We start from the raw sequence: 24,386 nt of genomic DNA, 5'->3' as shown, positions 1-24,386 counted from the left end.
AAACTAGAAGCAAGGGCTGGCTAGAGGGTTGTTATAAGAAAGGGAAGAAAGTGAAAAATTAGGGTAACTGGAGGCAAAGTCCATAGAACTTGGGGACTGGAATGATATGGGGCATGAAACAGGGTGAGTCAAGAATGATTCTCAAATTTTGGCATAGGCAGTTAGGAAAATTCAACAGTAGTCTCCTCAACAAGATGTTCCATTTGGAGGAGGGGATTTGAGGAATGGAGCAAAGAAAGATGGTGGATTCTGTTCTAGATATAACTGGCTCAAGTGCTTATGGGACATCTTGTAGAGATCCTAGAGAAGCTTGGTTTTCAAAGCAGCTAAACTGGGAGTAAATGGCATTGCTTATGGAGAGTGTTTGGAGTGAGTCTCAAACTTTGCTGTACCCTGGAATCACAGGGGTGGGGGAATTGTCATTAAAAACCACCAGTGTCTGGCTCACACCCTCAAACATTTTGATTTAATTGCTCTAGGGTATGATCTGGGATTGTTAACAGTTCCCTAGGTGATTTTAATATGTGGTAAAGTTTGGGAGCCACTGACTGAGAAATAGTAGGTACCATTTATTTAGATGATATCAGAGCTGAAAACCAAAACCAAGAATTTGATAATGGGGGAAGAGGAGTTTGCGGAGAAGGCTGAATATGATGTATGTAGTGTGAGATGCTGAAGACAAATAAGACTGATGTCACAGGAGCCAAGGGAGGAAGATCAAGAAGTTTTACTACTTTTTGTATATCAGTTTAAGAGAAAATGGTAGTCTGGTCATTTATTTCTGTTCTTATTCAAAAGGTTGGATATTTGCCAGGCATCTTGGTTTCTTGTATGTGTGTGTGTGTGTGTGTTTCCTTGCATCAACAGTTAGTTTATATCATTGGTCTTTATGTATGTTGGGTATTAAGTATTGTAAGAAGGCTTATATTTTATTTTTTTTCTATTTATTATTGGCGTGTAGAAGTTCCACCATCCCATTTTGTGTTCCATTCATTCATTTGTCATTTATTTATCTAACAAAAATTTATTGAATTTACTGAGTATCTATTTATGTTGGGAGCTGGAGATACTAAGATGACTAAAAGAAAAACCTCTGTTTTAAAAATTTGGAGGGGAGAGGTGGAGACGCCTGGGTGGCTCTGTCTGTTAAGTGTCTGCCTTCAGCTCAGGTCCTGATCTCAGGGTTTTGGGATCGAGTCCTGAGTTAGGCTTCCTGCTCAGTGGGGATCTTGCTTTTCCCTCTCTCTGCCACTCCTGCTTGTGCTCTTTGACAAATTAATAAATAAAAACCTTAAAAAGAAATTGAGGGGGCGCCTGGGTGGCTCAGTGGGTTAAGCCACTGCCTTCGGCTCAGGTCATGATCTCAGGGTCCTGGGATCAAGTCCCGCATTGGGCTCTCTGCTCAACAGGGAGCCTGCTTCCCTTCCTCTCTCTCTGCCTTCCTCTCTGCCTACTTGTTCTCTCTCTCTCTCTCTCTCTGTCAAATAAATAAATAAATAAATCTTTAAAAAAATAAAATAAAATTAGGAATAATTATAAACAACTATTAGACAGTTGTGTGCATTTAAAAAATTGGGGGATATGTAATTATCTTTTTTATGTTCCAAGTTTTAGTTATTTAAATTATAGTTAGTTAACATATAGCGTAATAATAGTTTCAGGAGTTAAATTGTCTATAATCTGCCCAAGACCGATTTACAATCTGGATTATTTCACCTCCTAAATCATAGACTCCTAGAAGGCACATACAGATTTAGTCTCCACCCAATTTTGAGTGTCCCCTCTAGGATCCCTGGCCTGCTAATATCTTTTGTAGTTTTGTATACCTTGGTTATGAAAAGCTGTTTCTCCTTCAAGGCAGTGTGGTGCCCTTTTGATAGCTCTGATTATGAAAATGCTTTACAAGATGGACAAAATAAATAAAACTGAAAGCTGATTCCACAATTTCATGCAGATTGATGACACTATTTTGTGTACTGTTGTGTATGTTTTAAAAAATAGAAAGGTTCTTTTTTTAAAAAAGATTTTATTTATATATTTGACAGACAGAGAGAGACAGTGAGAGTAGGAACATAAGCAGGGGGGAGTGGGAAGGGGAAAGCAGGCTTCCTGCAGAGCAGGGAGCCTGATGTGGGTCTTGATCCCAGGACCTTGGGGTCATGACCTGAGCTGAAGGCAGATGCTTAATGACTGAGCCACCCAGGTGCTCCCCCAAATAGAAAAATTTTTTATGTTGAGTTGAAATTTGTCTTCCTTCAACTTTGATGATTTGTTACTTTAGGGCTGTTCAGAACCAGTCCGGATTCCTTCTACAGATATAGTCCATTCCAATATTTGTGATTTTTCATAAATTCTCTTAAGTCTTCACAACTGAACAATTTTGCCTAGGTTATTTTTCTCCAATATTTTGAAATTGGGTCCCATATGCAATCATGCCACCTGTTGCCACTGATGGTTTAAGTGCCTTTGCTGTATTTATCTCTCACTTGTCTTTCATGTTGCACTGGCTGGCAACTCCAGTATTGCAGTGAACATTGTAATTTCATTTTCTCTTTTAAGTGGAATGCTTCTCTTTTTCTTTCTAAAATAATATTGAATGGCCTGCTTTTTTTTTAATCAAACAAGATTCGTGTCCAGTATCTGTGATCATTTTACTTTATTATTTTTTGTGAGATAAAAATATATTAATAGTTTTCCTTAATTTGAGATATTCTTTCTCAGGATAACCAGCTTTACTCTAGTATGTTATCTTTATAATGTGTATTTTGCTGGATGTAATTTCTTAAAATTAGGAAACCAAGTGGATTAAGAATTCCCTATGTAGAAGTAGAGAGAACAGTAAAATGAACTTTTACATACCCATGTCCCAGCTTCAAGAATAATTCACATTTTCTGGCTATGATCTTATTTAGGAATTTTTTGAGTATTTCATGAGTGAGATTGACCTATATCCCTTTTAAGTGAAGTTTGTCAGATTTTTAAATGCAAGGCTATAGGGGCGCCTGGGTGGCTCAGTGGGTTAAGCATCTGTCTTCGGTTCAGGTCATGATTTCAGTGTCCTGGGATCAAGCACTGTGTTAGGCTCCCTGCTCAGTGGGGAGTCTGCTTGTCCCTCTGCCTCTTCCCTGACTTGTGTGAACTCACTCTGTCTCTCAAATAAGTAAATAAAATCCTAAAAAAAAAAAAAAAAAAAAAGATACAGGGCTATCTTTTCATTATTAGAAGAATTTGGTAGCATGCTATCATTTTCTCTGTTAAAGAATATACACAATAACACAACATATTCTATGTAGGGCCCTTTTCCCCCACAGAGTTGTTTTTTTTTTTTTTTTAATTCACTTTCTAAATTTCTTCTGCAGATATAGATTTACTCAGAATCTTTATTTCACATTTTCAGTCCTGGTTCTTTGCTTTTGGAGATGAAGGTGGTGAACTGCCTCAGTTTCCTGGAGTTGGTCAGCCTTGTGGAAACCACAGAATAAATGAGCTACATATGCTGTCCACTTTGCCAGATACCTCTCAGTACCAGGCACCTCCCACCACCGGTCAGAGAAAATGAAAAGGAGCCTAAAGGAACCTTTCCTTCCATGAAGGCAGGGCCGCATTTCACTCATCTGTCATTCTTGGTCATCTGCACTGAGTGTGTTTTCAGTAAATGTGTGTTTCCTGAATTGGATTTTCTTTTTTAAAACAAATAATATCTTTGGCACATCCAGGAAAAACCAACATCAACCCCTTAGTTTCTTGGGTTCCCAGAGGCTCCCAGGGGATTTCACTACTGAGCTTCCTATTTTTATCTTCCTGTATGGGTCAGATAGTCTTCTCCTGTTAAGACTGTATATGGAAAGTATACATCTTCCACTATGCCCAAGGAACTGGTCTAGGAAAATCCCTTGATAGGTAAGAATGATAGGTAAGGTTGATGTGGAAATCTTGGAAGACACCATTCTGTGAGGCTGACCTTGTTACCCAGGAATCTGCCCCTCAGGAAAATTGAAGGACTCACCAGGAAGATTTTAGAAAGATACATTCCTAATATATCTTCCAAAGCCACCCGTATTTACTTAACTTATTTAAATTCCCTGTGCATAACATGTATAGCACTCCCTAGTATTTTTTTCTCTTATGTTTGTCTGTCTTTGATCATTTCTCATTTTGTTAATAATAACTTGTACCCTTGGTTTATTGGCTTTGTCAGTCTTTGTAGTTTTTAACTCACATTAACTTCATCTCTATTAAGTGAGATTTTATACTAACTTTCCAGTTTATTCCTGCTTTTGCTTTAATTTTGTTCATTCACTCATTCAACAAACATTTGTTGAGTCTAGGTGACAGATTCTGGGAGAATAGAGATAAGACATTGTCTCTATGCTCAAGTTGCTGACATTGTAATAAAAGGAAAGAAGAAATCGTGAAAGAAAAAAGAAAACACTAAGTTGACAAAAGACCTTCATTAGCATGTTAAAAAAAAAATCACATAAGGGGGCACCTGGGTTGCTCAGTGGGTTAAGCCTCTGCTTTCGGCCCAGGTCAAGATCCCAGGGTGCTGGGATCTAGTCCTGCATTGTGCTCTCGGCTCAGCAGGGAGCCTGCTTCCTCCCCTCTCTATGCCTGCCTCTCTGTCTACTTGTGATCTCTGTCTGTCAAATAAATTAAAAAAAAAAAAAAAAAAGAACAGAGTTTGAAGTATCACTTGTAAAGCATTTATATTCTCCAAAGAGAAAAAGAGCAAACTTGAGTCTATAGGTAAAAAGTTTACTGCAAAACATGGGCCTAATCCTTTCTTTTCCAAGTGATCATATTCGTTTGCTCTTTTAAAACAGGTTTGAAGGATGATTCTTCAATCTTTGAAGTTTAAGAACTTCACTTGCTGTATAAAGAACCTTACTCAAGGCATATATTGGAGAGTTGCTTTTTGTGCTCTTTATATTTGAAACATATTTTTCAGCTCAAGAAATTTAAATTTGTCTCTTTGATTTCAATTTCATGCATTGCTTTTATCTTTTCTCTGCTAGCCCCTATTATTTGTAAGTTGAATATCCCCACTCTGTTCTATGTCTGATAGCTTCACTTGAATTGCAAGTTTTATTTTAAAATTTCAATTTAGTGTTAAGTGATTTTGGGTTCTTCAGTTTTTCTTCTATCCTTAGCACTTATTATTTTCATTTCTTTTTTTTTTTTTTAAAGATTTTATTTATTTATTTGACAGACAGAGATCACAAGTAGGCAGAGAGGCAGGCAGAGAGAAAGGGGGAAGCAGGCTCCCCGCTGAGCAGAGAGCCCGATGTGGGGCTCGATCCCAGGACCCTGGGATCATGACCTGAGCCGAAAGCAGAGGCTTTAACCCACTGAGCCACCCAGGTGCCCCTATTTTCATTTCTTAATAACCAGTATTAGTTGCTTGAAGTCCTTTACTATAACCTCTTATATCCCTTTTGAAGGATTTCTATCCTTGATTGTAAATGTGCTTTTAAGATAACGTCTCCCTGGTGTCTTCTTCTCCATTTGCAAAATGTTTTGAGCGAGTTTGCCTTTTCATATTACTTTGTTCCAGACAACCAGAAGTGTGTTCCATTTGGGGTTTCATGCCCCTTATAGGATTTTGCCAAATTGACGTGTGCCCAGAGGAAGGTGATCTAAATTGATCTTGTCATACAATGAACGCTAGAAGGAACTCTGTTTATTCTGGGACAGAGGAGACTTGAAGACAACAGGATTGCTGTGTTCAAATCCAGAAAGGCTGATGTATGGAATAAAAAGCTGATTTCTTTTAGATGGTGGTGAGGGGTGGGGAGAAGTGGCGAGGGCAGCTCTACTGGTGAGGACTGAAGCTGCATAGAGGTAGAATTTAGCTTTACGTAAAGAAACTTTTTAGCCATCAGGTGGGTCCAGCAGTGAATGACAGAACATTTAGAGGCTAGATGACTTCTTGGCAGTGGGATTGCAGAAAAGAGTCTAGTGTTTGGAGATTATCTGGGCTCTTATTTTCTTCCATTAGCCTGGCAATCCAGAGGCTAATATTAAAACCATTACCAGGTCGTTTGCTTGGCTTTAAACTCTCCTGCTCAGACCTTGCTGAGTCAGGGAGCACTTTAATGGCTTGGTTGATATAGTCATTTGTTTGTCTTCAGGGATCCCTGGATGAAGGCATGTGCCTACCCACAGTCCAGATATTAATGCAAATTAATTCTTATCATTAAAACCATATATGTTTCTATGAATCAATTAGCTAAATTGTATTTGGCAGCAGTTTTGTAACAACTCCTTGTAAGTAATCATTGAAGTTTGATGACCTTCAAAAGGAATGGAAAATGGTGCCTGGGTGGCTCAGTCCATTAAGCGTCTGCCTTCAGCTCAGGTCATGGTCCCAGGGTCCTGGGATGGCGTCCCATATGGGTCTCCCTGCTCAGCAGGGAGTTTGCTTCTCCCTCTGCCCCTCCTACCACTCATGTTTTCTCTTCTCTCTCTCAAAATAATTCTTAATTATCTTAAAATCTTAAAATAAATAAAATCTAAGAAAAGTGGGGGGGGGTGGGAAAAGCTGTTGGATATGTCTTTTTGGCTATATTTGAGATCCTTGACATCTCTACAGTCATTTGGAGACTAAAACAACAGAGGTGGGAGATTTTGTACCTTCTGGTGCTGTGGCTGCTTCAGGATTTCCAGCTGTCCAGGTGATGTGGGTCTTCAAATTTCAAGACAGAGCATAACAAATATCATCTTGGTGGGTTTCTAGATCTAGTTAGAGACCTCAGGCTGCCATGGAAGGAGCCATGGAAGTCATCTAGTCCCTGTATTACATTGCAGTGTCCCTCCTACATCCAAGCAGCTAATTAGTCTCTACTTGATTACATTCCCAGACCAGGATCTCGCTAATTCTGCAGCAAACTCTTTCCATCCTCGGATCATTAGGAAAATTAGAGATGTCTAGACTTAGCTTAAGCTAGGGTCTCCTGTTCTGGGGCATTCCCCCATTAATCTGTGGGGGAAATAGGAAAGTAACAAAAAAAGAAACGAAAGTGACCACAGCTTGTGAAAAACGTTCAAATGTACTTAGTAATCAAAAAACTTCAAATAAAAACTATAATGAGCTCTGATATGGATGTCCATGATATATTCGCACGTTAAAAAATGGGCACTACTGAGTTTAGAATGATTCTATTTTTGTGGACTGGATATTTTACTATGTGTAATACAGATGGGTATAAATTCAGAAAAAGTTGGCATGAATACTTACCAAATACTTTATGTAATTTTTAACCTGGATAGAATTATGCATACATTTACTTTTTTTCTATATTTTTCAAGAAATACATATTTCAACCAATAATTAGATGCTACTTCCCATCCTAGTAGCAAATATTTTTTAAAATGAAAATATTCAGGGCGCCTTTGTGGCTCAGTCATTAAGGGTCTCCCTTCTGCTTAGGTCATGATCCTAGGGTCCTGGGATCGAACCCCACATTGGGTTCCCTGCTCAGTGGGAAACCTTCTCCCTCTCCCACTTCCCCTGCTTATATTCCCTCCTTCACTGTCTCTCTTTCTCTGTCAAATAATAAGTAAAATCTTTTTTAAAAAATGGCAATATTCAGTGTTCACAAAGTCTGACAGGGAGTGAAAACTGCTACCTTCTTGGAAGCAGTTTGACAGTACACATCCAAATTCTTAAAAATGACACATGCTTAAATTCATTAATTTCAGTTTGAGGAATTTTTCCCAAGAAAATATCTGGAAAGTAGCCATTTACCATGAATAAGGATGTTCACTGTGAAGCTTTTATAATACTGAAAAATTGGAAATAGCACAAATGTCCAAGGATAGATTTTCTAAATAAATTATGACATGGCCAAAGAAAATAACACTATATAGCAATTTCAAATGATGATGTAAATGCTTAAATATTAATGTGGAATGAAATTCATGAACTATTAAATGGGAAAATTATATCTCATTTGAATAAAAATATGTAGCATCTATGAGCATGGAAAAATGAAAAATTAACCATTGATAACTCGGGGGGGTACACTTTTAGGTGATTTTATTTTCATATTTTTCTCTGTGTTTTTACTATAAGCATATGCTAATTTTTAAAAATTTAGCTAAAATAATTAACTATAACTAAATAGTTAAAAAAGATAAAATAGTACTAAGGGCTTCTAATAGAAATTGACAGTTCCTGCCCCAGTCCCCCTTAGCATCTAACTTCTTTTCTTAGAGGCAACCTCTTTCTGCTCATTTAGCCGTATCCTCTGATTTTTCCCTCCATAATTCTGAGAAATGTGCTTGTATTACTATTTCCTAGTTTATTAATTTTAGACATTATTTATTATGGTGGATGAGGACTTAGCTCTTATACCACTACACCAGCTTCTCTCCATCATATCCTCCCCAAATCATATCAGCTCTTTTTGAGAAATCATTTTCAGTGTTTACATTTTATGACAATGTAAATATTGTTCATTTCTGAGACAAGTGATGAGCTAAAATTTGGTTTCCTTGGGCACCTGGGTGAGTTAGTTGAGTGTCCAACTCTTGATTTTGGTTCCGTTCACGATCTCTGTCTGAGTCATGAGATCGAGCACCATGTCAGGCTCCGTACGCAGTGGGGAGTTTGCTTGCGATTCTCTTTCTCCCTCTCCCTCTCCCTCTGCCCCTCCCCTGCTCATGCATGCTCTTTCTCTCTCTCAAAATACATAAATAAATCTTTAAAAAAATAAATAAAATTTGGTTTCCTTTATCGTACATTTTGTTTTTATAATTCCTTGTTTTTGATTTGCTTAGTTTTCCATGTGCTTATTGCTAATTCTTTTCATATACTGTCTGACAGCCTCTCAGTGAATTTTTCTGCAGAAACCCTTTAGATAATCTATATTCATTTTTTTCCCCTAAGACCTCGGTCTTCATGTACCAGTCTATAAAGTTGCTATCTAGGTCTCATGTACAGGTGTTACTGTAGTACATCCCTTCATAGTCATCCTGAGTGTTCCCTTTGCCTCTTGTCTGTATTTCATCCCTAATTTCCTGGGTCCCATTGTTCTTTATTTATTTACTTCCTTGTTTTGCTGAGCATCCTGAGAAAGAGCTTATGAAAGGTAAATTTTTTGAGACATAAACATCTGAAAACCTCTCTAATATTTGACTGATAGCTTGGATGGGTAAAGAATTCTAAATTGAACTGATTGTTTTTATTTTAAAAGGATTTTATTTATTTGACAGAGAGAGAGAGAGAGAGACAAGCATGGGGGGCATCAGGCAGAAGGAGAAGTAGGCTCCCTGCTGAGCAGAGAGCCCAACATGGGGCTCAATCCCAGAACCCTGGCATCATGACCTGAGCTGAAGGCAGATGCTTAACTGACTGAGCCACCCAAGAGCCCCTAAATTGAAGTAATTTTTGAAGGCATGGCTTCGGTGTCTTTAAGCTTCCTTTGTTACTGAGAAGTCTAATGCTGTTTTTATTCTCAATTGTTTGTATGCAATCTATTTTTTCTTCTGGAAGTTTTGAAGATATTCACTGCTTTTAGTTTCTGAAAATTTACAGTGTTATTTCTTTTTCTTTTTTTTAATTTTTTTAAAAGATTTTTTAAAAATTTATTTATTTGACAGACAGAGATCACAAGTAGGCAGAGAGGCAGGCAGAGAGTGAGGAGGAAGCAGGCTCCCTGCTGAGCAGAGAGCCTGATGTGGACTCGATCCCAGGACCCTGAGATCATGACCTGAGCCAAAGGCAGAGGCTTTAACCCACTGAGCCACCCAGGCGCCCCTACAGTGTTCTTTCTTTTTTTTTTAAGATTTATTTATTTATTTGACAGAGAGAGATTACAAGTAGGCAGAGGCAGGCAGAGAGAGAGAGAGGAGGAAGCAGGCTCCCTGCTGAGCAGAGAGCCCGATGCGAGATTCAATCCCAGAACCCTGAGATCATGACCTGAGCCGAAGACAGCGGCTTAACCCACTGAGCCACCCACGCGCCCCCTACAGTGTTATTTCTTGATGTGGGTCTTTTTTCACGTGTTCTGCTGGGCAGTTAGTAGGTGTTCTTAATCTGAAAACAGGTTTTTCAGGGAAATTTTATTGAATTATTTTATAATTTTCTCCCTCCATTTCCTTTGTTCTCTCCTTCTGGGATTCCTATTAGATGACTATTGGACTAACTGGATTGATGCTATACATTTCTAAGCTTCTTCCCTTTCCCTGTCTTTGGCTTTTGGTTGTTCTTTCGCCAATATTTCACTGACTTCACTCACACTCTCAACTTTTTAACTGAACTTTTATTTATTTTTTTTTTAAAGATTTTATTTATTTATTTGACAGACAGATCACGAGTAGGCAGAGAGGCAGGCAGAGAGAGAGAGAGGAGGAAGCAGGCTCCCTGCTGAGCAGGGAGCCCGATGCAGGACTCGATCCCAGGACCCTGAGATCATGACCTGAGCCGAAGGCAGCGGCTTAACCCACTGAGCCACCCAGGCGCCCTTAACTGAACTTTTAAATTCTAGCTAATTTATTGTTAATGTTCAAGTGTTCTTATTCTCTGCTCTCTTTTTCAAAGAAAATACTCTTCTTGTTTCATGGATATCTTAATATCCATAATATCTTTTCAAGGATCTATAATTTTTCTTCTGTTTCCTGCCTTGCCTCTTTTTCTTCTGAGTTCTTCTGTTTGATGTGTTTTTCATAATGTCAGCTTTTCTCAACTGTCCATTCCTATGTAAGAAACTTTGTATGATATGTGGGGCTCACTGAATAACAGATTTCAATGCATGATGATCAGGCAGCAAGTTGCCATAAGTTATCCATATCTGAAGATTTTTTCTGTGGTTCTTTTCAGTTCTCCAGAAAAGGATTCTCTAGTCTTTTGCTTGGGATAAGGAGTCCTAGCTGCCAGTATTTTCGGAACTGGGCGAAGGAAGAGACTGAAGCCTTTGTCATTCAATAAAAAAGAGTTTTACTTAATCCTTTTATTTTTCAATCCTGTAGTCTCTGTTATACTTGGTCTTCCTAAGTCTGGAGATTTTCTGGTTTGATTTCTCCAGAGAATAAGCCTCTTGTCTCTAGTAGGGTAGAGAAGTGGTAGTTGTCTAGGTGGCCAAGTGGTGTCGACTGGGACCTGTGAGTAAAATTGCTGCCTGTTTATAGAAATCCATTTCCATATTTCGAGTCCTAGGCTTCGTTCCTGCTTTCTCCCATATCTGTTGCCTCTAATTCTTGAGCCATCTTGGTGAAAATCAGCTCATTTTTCATCAGAATCCCTCTCTGAAAGCACTTAGGTTTCCATTTCCTTCGTTCTGCTCTCCTCCAAATAGTTTCCATCTTTCCAACATTGTCAACCTCTCTCATCTATTGTCTTCTCTCTTGTTTCTTGTATTCTATGTGCTTAATCCCTTTTCTAGTCCCTTGCTGTGATTTATAAGGTTTGGGAAGAAGAGATTAAGACACAGTTTGAATTCACCATGTTTAACCAGAAATTTACTGTCTCTTTTATAATGTAAAAAAAGGGAGTTGCCTAAAACTGAAGGCAGCATTCAGGTCTGATGTCCTTACTGTAGAAGAATGCTAGACGGAGGATCCCTTGATCTAAACGGAATTTACTTTTGGTTACAGCCTGTGTTTGTCCATTAATTTGCATTTGGCTGCCATTTAACTGAGAAGTATAAATCTCCCACTTGCAAAGTGCTCAGGTTGGGTGTCCTGCTTTCATTTTTTTATGCCCTGACTAGTGCACTCCTGGGTAGATCTCACTATTACTCTGTTGATTGCTGATAGATTCTATTAGCTAACATTTTATTTATTTACTTTGCTATTCACAGATTGAGAGATTGTATTTTTACTTTCTGGCACTGTTTTTATCAGAATTGATATCAGTGTTACCCTGGCTGCTTAAAAAGATTTTGGGAGACTTCCTTCTTTATATTCTAGAACAACTAAAGAAGTATTTGGTGGAAATTTGTAGAAAAATACACTAAGCTGGTTAAAAGTAACATGGTATCCGGGATTGGATCCTGGAATAGTAGTGGGAAAACTGGTGACTTCTGAATACAGTTGAGAGTTTAGTTAATATTAGCATACCAGGGTTAATTTTGAAGAAGATAGAATGACTAGGTAAGATGTTAACATTATGGAAAGCTGAATAGAGGCTATATGGGAACTCCCTGTATTATTTCTGAAACCGCTTTATACATCTAAAATTAATCTCAAATAAGGGTGCCTGTGGCTCAGTCGCTTAAGTGGGTACCGTCGGCTCAGGTCATGGTCCCAGGGTCCTGGGATCAAGCCCTGCATTGGTCTCCCTGCTTGACGGAGAGCCTGCTTCCCCCTCTCCCTCTGCCTGCTGTTCTGCCTCCTTGTGCTCACTATCTCTCTCAGATAAATAAAATTTTTTTTAAAAATTCCAAAATAAAAAGTTTATACTTAAAACAAAAATATGACCAGAGTGAATTATATCTTTAGATTTTTTTTAAAGGTTTTGTTTATTTATTTGACAGAGAGAGAGGGAACACAAGCAGAGGGAGTGGGAGACGGAGAAGCAGGCTTCCCCCTGGGCAGGGAGCCCAGTGTGGGGCTCAATCAAGGACCCTGGGATCATGACCTGAGCTGAAGGCAGATGCTTAAGGACTGAGCCACCCAGGTGTCCCTCATCTTAGAGATTTGTAAGAATTCACCTTTGTCCATGTCCTCTGTCCATGCCTGGAACTTTTTTGTAGGGGTGACTCTTTATCAACTTTATCTTCTATGGTAATTGCCTTTTTAGATTTTCTGTGTATTATAGGGTCATCTTATATCATTTATATTTTCCTTGAAAACCATTTGTGTCATCAAGGTTTTAAAATGTATTTGTGTAGTGTTAAGCAATATAATCTCTGATAATTCATTTTTATTTTTTCTGTATCCATAGTTATTTCCCAATGTCGTATCTTATGTCGTGTGGTTATTTATTGGATTGTGAAATTAATTTGGTGAATTGAGACCAGTATTTTAAAAAGTGAAATAAACTAGAACAGAGAAAAAGAACATATACTGTTTAATGAAACTTTTTTTTTGTTTGTTTGTTTAATGAAACTTTAATCTCAAGCACATGTATTGTTTTCTTGGTAACCTGACAATATCTATCAAAGCAGAAATGCATATAACTTTTGACCTAGCAATTCGATTTGGGAACTTATCCAGATATGTAATTGCATACATGCAGAAATGATGTATGTACAACATAATTCACTGCAGCATTATTTATAACGGTGAAAGATTGGCAGTAATCCAAATGTCTACCAAGAGAGGATTACTTTTTAAATCACAGTGCATTCTTACAGTATAATACTCAGGGGTTGTCAAAAAGAATGAAGAAGCATTCTATGTATTGATGTGGAAAGATACCAAGGATATATATTTTAAGGAGAAGAAAGCACAGTGCAGAACAAGGTATATGATGTCCTATCCTTTGTGTTAAGAGGAGGACATATAAAATCTTTATTTATATTTGCTTATATAGACATAAAGAAACTCTGGAAAGAAAAGGAGAGCAGTGAATATGAGTGAGTGTGGGAACTGGCTCTATGGAGGCAGCATAGAAGGGAGTCTTTTGACTACCTTTTAAAAATTACTATTTTGGGGATGCCTGGGTGGCTCAGTTGGTTAAGCAGCTGCCTTCCGCTCAGGTCATGATCCCAGCGTCCTGGGATCGAGTCCCACATCAGGCTCCTTGCTCCGCAGGGAGCCTGCTTCTCCCTCTGACTCTGCCTGCCACTCTGTCTGCCTGTGCTCGCTCTCTCTGACAAATAAATAAATAAATAATCTTTAAAAAAATTATTTTGGCAAGAACACACTTAACACGAGATCTGCCCTCTTAATAAATTTTTAAGTGTGTATATACAGTCATATATATCTTTTTTGTATAGTCTAGTGGGTGAATTATCTATTTAAAACTTCAAAATATTAAGCAATAGAAGCAGCAATCAGAACAGGCATAGTGTGATTAGAATGGTTCTGTGTCCATGCAACTCCCAGTGTAGGCAGAACTGAGCTCTGGGGTCCAGGGATGCACACATGGTTGGGGGTAGCAAGTAGTGTCATATGGTAAGGGGCATCTTTTAGAATGGGTCACAGTCACAATTTCAGAAACCTTCTCTACTTGATTCCCTTACCCGTATGTTTAACTCTTAAAGATTGCTAATCTGTTTCCCTCAAGACCGTGGACCCCTTAGGCAGTGAGCTGCTATCAAGTTGTTCACTCCAGGAGCACTGAAGACCTGTTTATGTTAATGTCAAAGAAAGAGAGCCCTAGCTATTTGATCAGCATGTCATTAAATGGGCAAATACAGGAAACATCACGCTGATTTGTCAGAATCCTCTTCCAAATATTTTGGTTAGCTTAAGAAAACTCTCCTTCCTTCTAGGTAAATGGAAGAGGTGGAGACCAGTTTATTCCAGACACGGAAAGCCCACAGAATAGAACAAATGGTGGCGAGATGGCTCCGGCGTTCGCGGGACAGCTCAGCCCGGTAAGGCTCCTGGGCTGGCAGAGACTTCTGCGCCTCAAGATGTGGTGTCCCTGCAGGAGGAGGGTTGGGCAGTCTCGGCGGCATCCGGGGATCCTGTCTCCAGTTTGCTCTGTTCTTGCACCATACGGCCGGGGAGGCATCGGCAGATCAGCGATTTTGCTGGAGTGCCTTGCTGTCTGTTCCCCTTCCAACTCCTCCCTCTCTCCACATACACCCACAACGTATGCTCCCACCAGACTCAGACACACACTTACAGAGACAAACACTCTCACACAGATGGACTTACACACACAGGCACACTCATCCATGCTCCTTTGGAGTGTGCACTCCTATACTTGTGAACACACACTTGCACATGCTCTCTGTGTCTCCCTGTGTCTCACACACATCCCTTGCCTTAGTATTTGCTGTGAGGGTCAGGTGACCTGCTGTTTATACTCTTTCCCCGTCTTTGTTTCCAGCAGCTGTTCTTCCTTGTGGTCCCTGTTTCATTCCAAACAAAATAAAATGAAATCAAATACAGATCTGATTTGACTGCTACAGGAGAACTTAAAATATGTTCTGTTTCAAAGCGTTCATTTTCCATCTCAGATTTCCCATCTGGCCCTGCCGCAGAGATGAAATACTATGGGTCAGGTGGTTTCTGAGACACACATTCTTCCAAAGGAGCTGGAAACAGCTGTTGTGCTGCTGACCAGTAAACCTTGCTCAGATCGGGCTGCCCTGCAGCCAAGGGCTGGGATCTGCACCCGCCCCTGGGGAAGCAAGGCTGGTAGTTAGCCTTGTGTTACAGTGAAAACACCTGAGGCTTACATGATGACCTATTTAAGGTCATCCCTACCCCCTGTTCAGAAATTGTTGATGGGTCCCTAGTTCTTAGAGATTAAGCATTTTTGGTTTGGCATTCAAGGCTTTCCATGATTGACCTACAGTCCTTTACAGGTATTTGCCTTACTGTTGTTTCCTTTGTATCACACTCCAGCGAAAGGAACTATCATTGTTCCTCTACTCCAGGCACAGCCTCTTCTTTCACTCATCAAACCAGGGTTCCTGTCTGAGCCCAACTCCATGCATACAGAACCCACCCGAAGCTCAAGTCTGGTTGAAATACTCCGTCCTCCAGGAAGCGTTCCCCAGCCCATAGTTAGACTTAACCACCCCCATGGGACCCACAGCACTGGATTGCCATTGGCAGTGTGCTCCTCCTGGTGTGTTCAACTTATTTGAGCACATTTCTATTTTTCCTTCTGGATGGTAAGCTCTGAGCACAGGGAAAGCACTGGCCTCATCTCTATAACCCAGGGCTGACTGAGTCCCAGGAGACTGATTGCAAGTGGTCAAGAAGTACTTGCTCATAAGTGGGGAAATGGCTAGGTACATTGTTTCCTAAAGTGGATTCTGCAAGACCTAGTCCTGTGTTATGCTGCTCCACTAAAGGTTTGGAAGTGCCATAGCCCATGCCCTACTCCCGTCCATCTCTGCTTGCATTTTGCACACAGTGCATTTTAGCACATTAAAGGCTCTGTGAATTCCTGTGGAAAAGAGACTTTAAGGGTGCCAGCATATCTCAGTGGGTGAAAGCCTCTGCCTTCAGCTCAGGTCATGATCTTGGGGTCCTGGGATCGAGCCCCACATCGGGTTTTCTGCTCAGCAGGGAACCTGCTTCCCCCTCTCTCTGTCTACCTCTCTGCCTACCTCTCTGCCTACTTGTGATCTCTCTCTCTGTCAAATAAATAAATAAAAATCTTGAAAAAGAGAGAGAGACTTTAGCTTAATGGTGCCTAAATATTTGATGCTGATACTCTGTAATATCCTGCTTTTCTCTTAATGTAAATAAAAGGTGACACTGCCCTATAGGAATTTTTTTTAAAGATTTTTTTATTTGAGAGAGAGCATGAGCAGAGGGAGAGTCAAGGGGGAGGGACAGAAGGAGAAGCAGATTCCCTACTGAGCAGGGAGCCCAGATATGGGGCTCGATCCCAGGAGGCTGGGATCCTGCACTACCTGAGCCAAAGCCAGATGCTTAACTGACTGGTCCACCCAGATACCCCAGGAAGTTGTTTTGTCCAAAATATTTTTTGAGATATATTTTTCATTTCATGAAATTTACCCACTAAGAGTATATAGTTCAGTGATTTTTCATATATATTTAGTAAATGTGCAAGACTGTGCAACAATCACCGCAATCCAATTTTAGAACATTTTCAATGCCATGAAAAGAAACCTCACACCCATTAGCAGTCAGTCACTCTCCGTTTGCCTCTGCCCCAGCCCCAGGCAGCCACTCATGCACTTACTGTCTCCACAGATTTGCCTATTCTGGGTACTTCACATAAATGAATCATGTACTACGTGGTCTTTTGTGCCTGGCTTCTTTCACTTAAGGCTTATATGAACAAGGTTCATCCATGGTATAGCATGTATCAGTGTTTCATTTTTATTACCAAATAATATTCCATTGTGGAATATTTTCTTTGTCCATTCATCAGCTAATGTGCACAGGGGTGGTTTCCACTTCGGGGAGATTGTGAAGAACGCTGCTATGAACATGTGTGTGCAAGTTTTCGTTTGACCGTATGTTCTCATTTCTCTTGGGTTTATCCTTGGGAGTGGGTCACATGGTAACTTGGTATTTAGCCTCTCGAGGAGCTGTTAGACTGTTTACCAAAGTGACTGTACCATTTTACATTTGCACCAGCAGTGTGCAAGTGTGCCATGTTTCCACGTGCTTGCCCATTCTTGTTATTATCTCTCTTTTCTGTTGTGGCCCTCCTAGTGTAGGTGAGGGGCAATCTCACTGCGGTTTTGATTTGCATTTTCCGGTTGGCTAATGATGTTGAGCATCTTTCCATGTGTCTCGGCAGTCTTGGTTTCCAAGTGCAAGAGAAAGAGAAGCAAAAGAGGGGAAGGTTCCTGGTAATATGCATGAAGACATCATTCCTGTGTTTCTAGGACATGTGTGACCTTGGTTCAATTGCTTCTCGTCTCTAGTCTCACAACCTTGATACGGCCTGGGTTCCTGGGGTCCTCAGATTACCTGAAAATGATCAAGAACTGAAAAGCTGAGTTTGGGGGAAATAATTGCAATTTCCCCAGAGTGGAGTAAATGGTACCACTGACCACCAGCTGCTTAAGAAACCTGAGAGTGATCCTGACTTGGTCTCTTTTGCTCACACTCTGCACACACCCCATCAGCAGCTCCTGTCCGTCTGCCTTCGGGCGTTATCTCAGATCTCAGATCCCCTCTCTGTCCCTGAGGGAACTGCCATGATCACTTTACTCTTTCTCTGATCCAGCCTATTCTCCCTCTTGAAGCCATAGTGGACTTTCAAAATACACACCACACCTGCCCCATGTACTCACCCCTCTGTGGCCCCGAATGGTCAGGGGCTCGCCTGCCATTGTTCCACAGCCTGTGAGCCCTTTACAATCTGGCCCCAACCAAATTCTCCAACCTCATCTTGTTCTTCCTGCTTCCTTGGCATAGCTTACCTGCCACATATGAGACCAAGGACCATGGCTGTCTTGTTTCACAAAGTGTCTTCAGCCCTGGGAGAGTGCGTGGTATGTGATAGATGTTCAGTAGATTTTTATTGATTAAGGGCTTTCATAATGAGGAATTAACTTATTTATTAAAATATATGTAGGGATTCCTGGGTGGCTCAGTTGGTTAAGCATCTGCCTTCAGCTCAGGTCATGATCCCAGGGTCCTAGGGTTAGGCTCCTTGCTCAGTTCGGAGCCTGCTTCTCCTCTCTCTGCCTGCCGCTCCCCCTGCTGTGCTCTCTTTTTCACTATCTCTCTTTCAAATAAACAAAATCTTTAGAGGCCCCTGGATGGCTCAGTCCATTAAGCGGCTTCCTTCTGCTCAGGTTATGATCCCAGCGTCCTGGGATCGAGCCCAGCATCAGGCATCAGGCTCCCGGCTCAGAGGAAGGCATGCTTCTTCTCCCTCTCTCACTCCCCCTGCTTGTGCTCCCTCTCTCACTGTGTCTCTCTCAAATAAATAAATAAATAAATAAATAAATAAAATAAAATATTTTAAAAAGAGAGAAAGAAATAACTAACCCCACAAATGGTCACTGTGACATGTTTTGAAATTCTGTATAAGCAATACAATCTACTTAATTAGAGGTACAACACAAGAATATTACATCATAACCTAACTTTTAACCATTTTGCTTTGAACTAAATTGTCATCTTTTTAGTCACTTTGTATAGCTATAGACATGATGACATGAGAAAGACTAAGGTTTGGAAGAATGGGGGATGTATTTGAGAAGGGACATCCTAAAATAAGTAACATGAAATGTTCTCTGCTTTAAGTTAGGTAGTGTTTACACAAGTGTATGTTTTATAATTCCTATTTTAAGTGCACACATATGTTTTATATCATATATTACAGTTTACTGATACATATTTAATATTACTCTTAAGTTAGAAAGGAAGACAGACTTAGTGAGTGGGAAAGGAACACAGAAAGTATCTGGGAGGCTGTAATGTTCTTTATTTTTTTTAAGATTTTATTTATTTATTTGACAGAGATCACAAGTAGGCAGAGCAGCAGGCAGAGAGAGAGAGGGAAGCAGGCTCCCTGTTGAGCAGAGAGCCCAATGCGGGGCTCTATATCAGGACCCCGAGATCATGACCTGAGCCGAAGGCAGCTTTAACCCACTGAGCCACCCAGGTGCCCAAGTAATGTTCTATTTATTGACATATACCCATGTGCACATATATATAGTATAATATTTTTCATAATAAAAATCATCTTGTATCCAAAAGAGATAGCATACTTTTCAACTTAATTATGCCATTTTTTCCTCCTACAAAATTTTCAGCTTTTATGTAGTTAAATGGTATTCTCTTAACAATTTGATTGCTTCTAAGCTTAGATAATCCTCAGCCCATCATTAATTCAGTTAATTACCTATTTAATTTAATAGCTTAAACATCTTTAATTCTTTAATTTAGAGTTTATTTTAGGCTTTGAAATAAAGATCTAACTTGATTTTTCCCCAAACAGTAAGTAGTTATTTGCCTCACCATTGACTATGAGTGATCTTTCCTTTCTTTGATGATTTATGGCCCTTCTTTTTATCATCTGTGAAATTTCTCTTTCTGTGAGTTGGAAATTGGATCTCTTTCTAACACTAACTATTCAGTAGCATTGATCTGCTTATTTTCACACCCTTGTGTTAAATTTTCCATTTTTTTTTACCCTTAACTACAATTCCTGCACATAAACTTTAGAACACTGTTACTGTATTATTGAAACAACCCAGCATAAGATTTACTGAATTCTCTTATGCTTCTTCTAGAAGTATTCATTTTATAGAACCAGATTAAAGAAACATGAAGGGCCTGACACAGCTTGGTGCTTGGTGCTGGGTTTTATCCTCAGGACTTAAAGATTTCTTTCAACTTACCTTGAATCTTAATACTAATGAACACACACGCCCGTGTTACACCTGCACATGCGCACACACATCCACACAGGCACACATGGACATACCTACCTGTGTGCCTGTGCACCCGCGTTGTGCTGTCTTCGTGTCAGGAGCCCTCCTTGTTGGTTTTGCGTGTTTTCCAAATGTACTTCTTCACTACAACCATGAGAGGACTATTTACCCATTATAGACATGGCCTTCCTTGGCCTTTCTAATATTCCTAATGATGTAGAAAGGCCACTTCAGGTGTCAACTTTTGCTTCTTGACCTATGGGCAAAAGGGGGAATGTCGAGAACAGGCTGGAAGGCCCTGGCACTGCACTTTCAGAGCTGCCCTCATCTTCTGAATCTCCTTTTTGAAGTAATAATAGAATAATTGCTTCTCTCAATGGTAGGCCTTGGCCCTATAGCATATACTCCCAGTCCTTCATTGGATGGTCCCTGGAAACTGTCATAAGCAAAGTCCTATGATTAGGACTCCATGCTACCTTTCTTTCTGGGGGGACTCCTCCCTCTATTTCTGCTTTCTTTGAATCAACCTTAGATTAAAAATCCAGCTTAAACCACACTTTAGCTTTTGAACTCATTCAAGCTCAACGTCTAATACAGTGTTAAACATAGATTCAAAATAGTTTCTCCACATCCTGCTGGAACTCGGAGGTGAATTCTTTGTTGTTACAGGATAGAAGTAAAATATATTTTCTGATATACCAGAGAATAGATAAAAAGCCAGAGAATATCAGAGGCATAAGCTATTTCCATGTGGTATTTTTTTCCTTTTCCAGTGTTGGTCAATTTGGTATGAATGAATGACCCATAAAATACAGAATTTGTGTCCATGAAGCTACTTTCATGATGAAAGTAACATGTTGTTGTTTTCCCCTAGTCTTGCTGTGGGCTAGATCCATTCCACAGCAGAGCCACAGGTCTTCTGCTGTCCCAATGTAAAAGCATCAGAATGACCCCAGATGTGTGGTTTGAAGCCATTACAAAGGGAACCAGAAATAGGTTTCTGGATTATCAGTGCTCAATCTGCTATTTGTAAGATGCCTCAGAGGAGGAAATTTAGCTGCAGAGAGCATTTCCTTCAGCTCCCTGTCCAATATTAAACAGTCTTTGTGAGGAGAAGCCACAGTTTGGTCATGTTCTCAAGCAATCCCTTTCCAAACAAAAGCTGAAACGTGGCCTTCGGGAAAAATGTCAAACGCAGACTTTGGACCAAAGCCACTGACACCATGCAGGGATAAGTCAACACAGTGGGGCCTTGTTTGTCTACCATTGTTGAGGAACGCATCCTTCTCAAGGGAAAAAAATCAGATAACTGAAGACTACCCATTTGAAAAGCATCCAAATGGATTATGTTTTAACCCTGTGGTATGGTTTGCTTTTCTTTTATTGGTCATATGTTAGTAAGCCTTATTCTATGCCTAGCTTTGAGTTTGGCACATGGGACAAAAAAAGACATGGTTTTTGCCTCACAAATTGTAGTCTAGAGAGGACAAGAGACTTCACCTTGGTCATTGCAAATATTATGTATATTTCTAGAAGAGATGTGCATGTTCTGTGGGTGCATTCAACCGAAGGAGATAGTTCTGCCCAAAGCAGAAGATAGAGTAGGGGTTGAGCATGTTGGGTAAATTTCTGGAGAGTGTGTGCTGTAAGGGGTTATGGCGCTCAGGGGAGGATTCTAGGTAAGGGAAGAGCTTGTGCAAAGGCCAGTGTATCTGAGGAACTCAAAGGAGACTAATTTGGCTAGAACAAGAATATCAGGAGAATGAATGACTTGGTTGTTGAGGTTAGAGTGGTGGGCCAGAGCTGTATTAAGCCATATCAAGGATTTTGGATGAGGCAGTCCAGTCAAGGGAGACATCCGATCAGGGTTACATTTGTAAAATCAGTCTGGGTACTGGATGGAGAGGTTTTTGGGAGAGACAAAAGTGAAAAGTGAAGAGACCAGTTTGGAGTCTACTGGAGAAATCTATGGCCTGAAATGGAAGGGTGACTGAGGAGACAGAAATGGACAACCTTAGAGATCTTTTGGTGTTGTGACTGATCAGATGGTAGGGATAAGAGCAGGATAAAGTCGAGAATGATTTCCAAGAGTCCTCGTGATACCATTTACTGAGCTCTGGGACGTGGAGAAGATGCGTCCTAGTTAGTCATAGGGCTGAGCTGTATTGCCAATTAAGCAAACAAAGGAAAATGACAAATATTGAATTCTATTACTTACATTCAAGTTGTCTGCTATTTATTAATGGTTATGTATACATTTTCATTTTTGCCAGTCATTTCAAGTACTGCTTTCTGTGTACAGTATTTTGCTCACATATTTACCTAGTAAGCACAAATGCTTCCTGTGGGCAAAAGATCTTTCCTCAGCACTCAGAGAATTTAGGTCTAGAATAATTCAAGCTCTCCCATAGGAAGAGGATCTGAACTATAGTTTAGAGGATGCCCTGCCCTGAAAGGGTATGTTCTAAGCTGTGTTTCCATGTCTGTCTAAAGTTCTGAGGCTTGTGATACTTCACTGATGAAGAGTCTTGGAGTAATTCTTTGTTATGCTTGGTTTATCCTCTGTTGAGTTACTTTGTATTTTTCCACTATTCTAAATGTAGCTATGATAAATATATTTGAATATTTAAGAAGCACTCTATTCTGGGACTTTACTAGGCCTGGGAAACACAGAATAAATAGATACTACCCTTGTCTTTTAGGAGCTCATGTTCTAATACAAATAATAATTCTTTTTGAGGTTATTACTTTGAGGAATGGCAGTCAAAATGGTAACAGAAGGTTGAAGAAAATGACCAAATTTTACATTCATGTTACAATTTCCCTAATTATTTTCTAGAGAGGTTGAATAGCTAATTTATATGGTCAGCTTTAAATCCCAAGGCCACACATGTTGGGCTTTATTATTTTTATTTATATTTGGTGCTTTAGTTGACATGTAATAGTACTCTGTAACTCTTTCGATTGTGCTTTACTTAATAAGGTTATACATTTTCCATGTTATTTACTGACTTTATTTCTTTATGTGTAAGTTGTCATTTCACTTGCTTTGAGCATGTGAAATCTGGGTATTTTACTTTATATACTTATGCCCATTTTTCATATATTTGTATTGTAACCAGTTTCCCCCCAGAATCTTTTTTAACTTTTTAAAAAAGATTTAATTTATTTATTTATTTGACAGAGAGAGAGAGATCACAAATAGGCAGAGAGGCAGGCAGAGGGTGGGGGAAGCAGGTTCCCTGCTGAGCAGAGAGCCCGTTGCAGGGCTGGATTCCAAGACTCTAGGATCATGACCTAAGCCCAAGGCAGAGGCTTTAACCCATGGAGCCACCCAGGTGCCCCATAGAATCTTATTTTTTTTAACTGACTTACCTTGGGGTGCCTGGGTGGCTCAGTTGGTTAAGCTTTGGACTTCTGCTCTGGTCATGATCTCGGGGTCCTAGGATCAAACTCAGTGTCTGGCTCTGCACTCAGCAGGGAGTCTGATTGTCTCTCTCTTTCCCTTTGCCCCTCCCTCCCCCACTCGTGGTCTCTTTCTTTCTCTCAAATAAATAAATAGAATATTTTTAAAAAATAAACTGATTTACCTTATTTTAAACAGCTTTATTGAGCTACAATGTTCTTACCAAACAATTCACCCACTTAAAGCATACAATTCATTGTTTTTTGGTGCATACACAGAGATGTACAACCATTACCACAATCCATTTTGGAAGATTTTTTTTCACCTTAAAAAGAAACCTCATATATTGGCAATCGCTCCCCATTCCCTCCCAGAATTCTCCTTCTCTCAGCCGGCAACCACTACTTGTCTCTATAGATTTGCCTATTCTGAACATATTCCCTAAGTGAAGTCACACAGTGTATGTTTTTCTGTGTTTCGCTTCTTTCACGTATTAGAATGTGTCCCAAGTGGATCCCAGTTATAGCATGTATTTGCATTTCATTCCATTTTATTGCCAAATAATATTCTGCCGTGGAATATTTTCTTGGTCATTTCATCAGTTGATGTACATTTGAGCTGTTTCCACTTTGGGGCTATTATCAATATTGTTGCTATGAGAACATTTGTGTGCGAGTTTGTGTGGACATATGTTTTCATTTCTCTTAGGGATATACAAAGGAGTGGCATCGCTGGGTCATATAGTGTTCAACGTTTAGTCTTTTGAGGAACTGCTAGACGATGTCAGGGTTCCATTTTCTCCACATCTTCGTCAACACTTGACCTGTCTTTCTGATTATGGGCATCCTAGTGGGTATAAAGTGGTATCGCATTGCAGTTTTGATTTGCCATTCTTCTCACAGTTGTTGGTATGTCTTCTTTGGAGAAATGTCCACATAAATCGTTTGCTCACTTTTTAATTGATTCACTCTTCTTTTGTGTTCTAAGAATTCTTTATATAGTCTAACTGCAAGGTCCCTATCAAATATATGATTTGC

The 24,386-nt window shown here is 39.8% G+C and overlaps 1 protein-coding gene across 1 annotated transcript in view; it reads left to right on the top strand.

Moving 5' to 3' along the window:
* The first annotated feature begins 14,385 nt into the window (after positions 1–14,385).
* Positions 14,386–24,386, top strand: part of FRMPD1 (FERM and PDZ domain containing 1) — a 48,426-nt gene continuing 38,425 nt past the window's right edge. The window contains exon 1 of the mRNA XM_059412255.1: positions 14,386–14,486. Within this exon, the coding sequence (XP_059268238.1) occupies positions 14,386–14,486 (101 nt within the window). The remainder of the gene's footprint in view (positions 14,487–24,386) is intronic.

This window comes from Mustela nigripes, chromosome 9, assembly GCF_022355385.1.
Source record: "Mustela nigripes isolate SB6536 chromosome 9, MUSNIG.SB6536, whole genome shotgun sequence".
NCBI lineage: Eukaryota > Metazoa > Chordata > Mammalia > Carnivora > Mustelidae > Mustela > Mustela nigripes.
Note: the sequence above shows the minus strand (reverse complement) of the source record. Positions and strands in the feature narration are given on the sequence as shown.